This window comes from Doryrhamphus excisus, linkage group LG10 (assembly GCF_037039965.1).
Source record: "Doryrhamphus excisus strain RoL-2023G ecotype Guam linkage group LG10, RoL_Dexc_Guam_v1.1, whole genome shotgun sequence".
NCBI lineage: Eukaryota > Metazoa > Chordata > Actinopteri > Syngnathiformes > Syngnathidae > Doryrhamphus > Doryrhamphus excisus.
The window spans coordinates 4,269,698-4,275,553 of NC_136366.1; the positions used below are offsets into that span (position 1 = coordinate 4,269,698).

Here is a 5,856-nt window from a genome sequence, read left to right on the forward strand (position 1 = left end):
TTAAAAGATTTCAGCAGCTGAAATACAAACGCGAGTTTGTCATGCGGAATGAAACTGGTTGAATTGTTTGCTCACAGCGCCCTCTGCTGGACGGAACGATTTTTTGCGTCGAGCGCAGATGACGTCATTAACTATTTACTGGCAACAGTTTTCTAATCGCGGTTTCCTCCCACATTCCAAAAACATGCTAGGTTAATTAGCGACTCCAAATTGTCCATAGGTATGAATGTGAGTGTGAATGGGTTGTTTGTCTATATGTGCCCTGTGATTGGCTGGCCACCAGTCACATGGTGTTGTGATATACTGTAACTGATGGATTGGTATTTCAGAAGTGAAATGAGGTTTGTTGGATAAACACAGGGCTGCACGAGTGGTTAGCGCAGGCCTCACAGCTAGGAGACCCCCAGTTCAATTCCACCCTCGGCATGTTCTCCCCGTGCATGCGTGGGTTTTCTCCCACATTCCAAAAACATGCTAGGTTAATTAGCGACTCCAAATTGTCCATAGGTATGAATGTGAGTGTGAATGGTTGTCTATATGTGCCCTGTGATTGGCTGGCCACCAGTTCAGGGTGTATCCCGCCTCTCGCCCGAAGACAGCTGGGATAGGCTCCAGAGACCCTCGTGAGGATAAGCGGTAGAAAATGGATGAATGAATTAATTAAAATTGCATTGACAAGCTAGTTCATTTCCAAAACATTTTTTACCATAAAAATATAATTTTACATCTCTTCAGCAAAAAAAATAACGCGATGGTGTGAGAAATAGTAAAATTTAAATACTCTTACTATATTTTTTCAGTTAATTTATAGAAAACAAGCTAGGAAAATATCATTAGCTTTGAGCCCTAACGTTATTTACGTGACTTTTGTCACAATAGCAAAAATCCAATCACACAAATGTCTGTTATTCTCACTATGTTTTGTTCAATTAAATGTACATTTAGCACAGGAAATGGTTCAGAACTCTTACGGGTTACACAGTGTCAAGCGTTATGCACTTAAGTGTACCTAATGAAGTGTCCAGGCCGTAGTTGTGCTGACAAATGGAGTCAGGAAGTCTGTGTTGCAAAACATTTTTCTTTATTGGAGAAAGATTTGCCTTTACTCCTTTCAGTCCATCTTACTTATCCTCAGGCTTGTTGAAGCAGTAAGTGAGACAACACTTTCCGCAGTAATGGCGGTCAAAGTGGCTCGCCATGAAGACGCCGGCGCCGCACTCGTCGGCGGGACACTCGCGTCTCAGGCGGTGGATTTTACCGTTTTCGTCCACCTGGGAAGACGACATGAAATTAAAAAAAGGTGAGAAGGCGATGGCGAGAGCACACAAAATGGCCGACAACCGAGTGAGCAATTACCTTGTAGTACTTGAGCACGGCCAGCTTGACCTTCTTCCTCTTGTGCTTGTTCTTCTTGGGCGTGGTGTAAGACTTCTTCTTCCTCTTCTTTGCACCACCGCGCAGCCTCAGCACCAAGTGGAGGGTCGACTCCTGAAAATGTAAACAATGTCAGTGATGGAACAAATACTTTGTGTGTCTGATCTGCATTTTATTTTTTATTTTTTGAGACAATCTTTTCACCTTCTGGATGTTGTAGTCAGACAGAGTGCGTCCATCTTCCAGCTGCTTTCCAGCGAAGATCAACCTCTGCTGGTCAGGAGGAATTCCTGCATCAAAACAGTTTGATGAAAAGATGCCAACTGCATTGCAAACATACCACTGTGATGTACTTACACCAGTTAGCTTAGCACATACACTAGGATGCTAATGTAAACTATTCTATCAAGCAAAAACATTCAAGCACTTCCTGTCACGTGTGCAAGGAAAAGATAATATAGACCAAACCTAACCTTCTTTGTCTTGAATTTTGGCCTTCACATTCTCGATCGTATCTGAAGGCTCAACCTGTCAACACAGCAGCGTCAATCAAACGTCACAACCTCTCTGATAATTACAACCAAGTCAAATATATGTAAAGATTAGTGTTTGTTTATTTTATGTCACTTTAAGCTAGCTGCTATGTACCGCACGTGTTTACGGTGCTCGGCTAACAGCTAGCTTAACTTTTACGTCATGAACACGCTCATAGGGTTCAGTCTAAATACTACATTTAGATTAAAGTGTCACTAATTATTCAATGGAAGTAAAGTCAAGTAGTAATATTAGTAATGACATTTTATTGTGTTGCAAAGCTTAAAATATGGAAGGCGAGCAGGCGCCGCGCCGCTCACCTCGAGGGTTATAGTCTTCCCCGTGAGGGTTTTGACAAATATCTGCATCCTGGCGTTCAATCCACCTACAACAAACAAACGTTTCACCTCGTACCCGCGCTCTAAATTGTTATTTTGTGAAAATAATCACATTAAACTCGGAGCGCCATCTTACCAGCGGCTCACTCCTAATGGCGGATCATGAGAAGAGGTCCTTTAGAGGGTGCGACGGGGTTTTCTGCAGGCGTTTTCACGGGTTAGGTGACCACTCAGATGCCTGATAGAAATGTCGATATTGTTTACAAGTTTACACGAAGATGATTTCTAATAAATCCTAAAATTTATGTATATACGATTGTGTGAAAAGTGACGTTCATCATTGTCTCGATGGCACGTACAATTTAAAAGTAACAAGAACAAATGCCGGCATTCGCAATCGTCATCACTGTCGACACCGGAAGTTGAGCAAGAAAAGCACGAAAGCAAATAAAATATCCCGAAAAGACGACTATAAAAATTATTACGTTCAAGATCACAATAATACTTGTAAGATTTGCAATCATTTACCCTTACATTGATTATATGTTGTGAAGCCTTTGCGTGATTTGATATAACAGGAGCAGCACTACCCACAAAGGCCAGCAGAAGGCGGTAGACGGCCTTTGGCACTCCCTGTATAGGTGAAGCCACAAAGCGGCGCTGAAGACAAGAAGAGCCGCTGCGTCCTTCACTCCTTAGCTGGAGTACAAGTCCAAGAAACGTCAGCTGATGATGAGGATACGCGGTAGAAAATTAATGAGTATTTATTAAATACTTTGGCTTGATTCTCTCAGCTTTGCACCGCAATGTTGACTTTTTTAGGGGCTGAACGGAAGCACGTTGTCGGCCGCATTTGGAGGAGCCTTGTCGCAGCACGATGACGTCATGTAGTCTACAAATGCGCATATTTAGGATGTAGACCCCAAATTCAAACACAGCCTTAGTCAGTCTACCTAGTGTAGTAGCGTTCAACAGCTAACACACACTTTTTGCATTTAGCAACTAAAAGACACAGTAAATATCAAAATGGTGTAATGTTTAGCAGCTAACACACACATTAAGCAGTTAGCCGTCAACATAGCGTAGCATTTAGCAGCTAAAACATACAATTGGTCATGAGATAGTCAACAAAGTGTACTGTTTAGTGGCTGACTGACACTGTTAACATCTTGCCAGTGAAGACAGCTAAAATCTAGCCAGTCAATATAGCACATCATTTAGAAGCTAATGCTAGACAGACACAGTTAGCACCTAGCCAGAATCAGCTTTATGACTCCGGTCAACAATAAAAGTTTGCTTTACCAGTTAATAGACAAAGTTATCATCTAGCCATTGAAGACAGTGTAGCATATAGCAGCTAACATACATAGTTAGCATCTAGCCAGTGAACACAGCGTAGCATATAGCAGCTAAAATACATAGTTAGCATCTAGCCAGTGAACGCTGTGTAGCATATAGCAGCTAACATACATAGTTAGCATCGAGCCAGTGAACACAGTGCAGCATATAGCAGCTAACATACACAGTTAGCGTCTAGCCAGTGAACACGGTACAGCATATAGCGGCTAACAGACAAAGTTAGCATCTAGCCAGTAAACACGGTGTAGCATATAGCAGCTAACATACATAGTTAGCATCTAGCCAGTGAACACAGTGCAGCATATAGCAGCTAACATACATAGTTAGCATCTAGCCAGTGAACACAGTGCAGCATTTAGCAGCTAACATACATAGTTAGCATCTAGCCAGTGTCTTTCATAGTGTGCATGACATGGCAGAATATGAAACGCTGTGTCATACCGGTGCAATGGTGCACATCAATAATGCAGACAAAGCGTGAGTCAGCCCTGAGTCATCAATTATATTTCTGTAGATTAAATTTCAGTCAATCGTCAGATTTCATGTACATTTGTCATGTTTTGCCATCATTTAGGAGCGTGATGAACGTATTGGTATGGTGGTGAAGAGAAGTCAGCAATAAACAGTCGGTCTGTTGTCACTGCATGAGAGTGTGTTTGTTCTAAGTGTGTGAGTTTAATTCACTGTAATGACACAGACTCCTCTGTGCGACCTTGTGTGTGTGTGTTTGTGTGTTTAATGTGAGGATACATTGTATACCAATGTTATTTTTGTAGCCATTTTGATTTCTGTTTATAGTTTAGATTAGCGGTCTCAAACATGCGGCCCGCGGGCCAAATGTGGCACGCAGGACACTAGTTTGAGGCCCCCGCCTTGATATGAAAGTTTAATGTTAGTGCGGCCCGCGCAAGTTTGATATGGATGCTGTATGGTATCATGTACCTAGAAAAAATGATTACGTTTGATTAATGTTCATGTTAAAGGTTAAATAACTGTTAATAGTTATCCTCCCTATCTGAGTGGAAGTGGTAAGTTTTTGGCTTTTTAAGTTTAAAGGAAATAACTTATTAATAATAAAATAATCTTATTTTGTGTAGAAAAATAAAAATGACAATATTTGAGAACAGTGGAATGTTTTATCAGAGCTTTTCTTGTAGAAAATCAGAACCAAAGCAAAGTTTATTCATTTTTCTGTTTTTAATAAATGCGTTTTTTTTTTTTTAAACCTGATGCGGCCCCCAGGTAAATTGAGTTTGAGACCCCTGGTCTAGATGTTTGTGCACTTTACCAATTGGGAAATAAATGATCTTTGGCTATTAGATGCTACACGATGCAAGCCAAACGGTTGCTAACTACATCTTTTGGCTGTTAAGTGCTCCGCAATGTTCACCTGCTACTTGCTAATGTGACTTATTAGCTGCTAAATGCTACACTATGCTCACTATGCTATGAGCCAATGTTAGCGGTTACATGTCATGACCGCCATGCCCACTGCTAGTCGCTAACCGGTTGTTTTTTTTCTGCTGAGCTGCTGACTCAGTACCGTTGCCACGGCAACCAAACATCCAAATTTCAAAAACTTTATTCTCACACACGGGTTTATTTGATCAGTTGTGGCTTATTTTTAAGGCGCCTAACAGTGCGAAGCGTTGCTCGGCAACCGTCCCAGCAGCTGCGGGTCATGTCTGACTGACTAGATGCTGCGGCGCTAAAGATAACTTTGTGTGTCAGCTTGCAACAACTGTCCTCATGCAGGACACATGAACAATGACTCAGCATCGTGTTGTTTCCATGACAACACAATATGGGCGGTAAAAAATAACCTTTGATGTCATCTTAATAAAGCTTTAATAAACACTTTCTTTCAAATGTGTAAAAATACATAAATTATTATAATTGTAATAGTTTTATTTCATTTATTATTGTTAATTAATAATTATATTGGACTTTTTTTATTGTATACTTTTAGTCCAGATTGTGGGCTATGCTATCCTATGTTACACACACGGATATTATGTATGTACGTATATAACGTATATATATGTAAAGATATACAATAAATACGTTTATCTGCCACGTATTGCACTCATGTTGCAGGAGGTTGTGTAACATTTTCAACTTCTCCTAAAGACAGCCGCCAGTGGGTGGGACTTGGGTGGGGTGGCGGCAAAGGGGAGGGGGGTCACCAGGGGCGCTTGTGATTGGTCAGAGAGTCTATCATTGAAGCATCGTCAAACGCTCATTGGTCAGT

General features: G+C 41.1%; 1 protein-coding gene across 1 annotated transcript; it reads right to left on the reverse strand.

Moving 5' to 3' along the window:
• Window positions 1-1,064: 1,064 nt before the first annotated feature.
• Window positions 1,065-2,471, reverse strand: rps27a (ribosomal protein S27a). The gene is made up of 6 exons (XM_058048843.2): window positions 2,383-2,471; window positions 2,229-2,293; window positions 1,848-1,902; window positions 1,579-1,664; window positions 1,357-1,488; window positions 1,065-1,271 (listed from the first exon to the last, which is right to left on the reverse strand). The coding sequence occupies exons 2-6, from the start codon at window positions 2,274-2,276 to the stop codon at window positions 1,122-1,124; spliced, it is 471 nt and encodes a 156-aa protein (XP_057904826.1). The 5' UTR covers window positions 2,277-2,293; window positions 2,383-2,471; the 3' UTR covers window positions 1,065-1,121.
• Between the last annotated feature and the right edge of the window lie 3,385 nt (window positions 2,472-5,856).

Coding starts and splice junctions, on each gene's coding strand:
- rps27a (XM_058048843.2), bottom strand. CDS start 2,276: ATGCAGATATTTGTCAAAACCCTCACGGGGAAGACTATAACCCTCGAG. Junction 1,903..2,228: donor GGAAGACTATAACCCTCGAG/GTGAGCGGCGCG, acceptor CTGTGTTGACAG/GTTGAGCCTTCAGATACGAT. Junction 1,489..1,578: donor CTGACTACAACATCCAGAAG/GTGAAAAGATTG, acceptor TTACATTTTCAG/GAGTCGACCCTCCACTTGGT.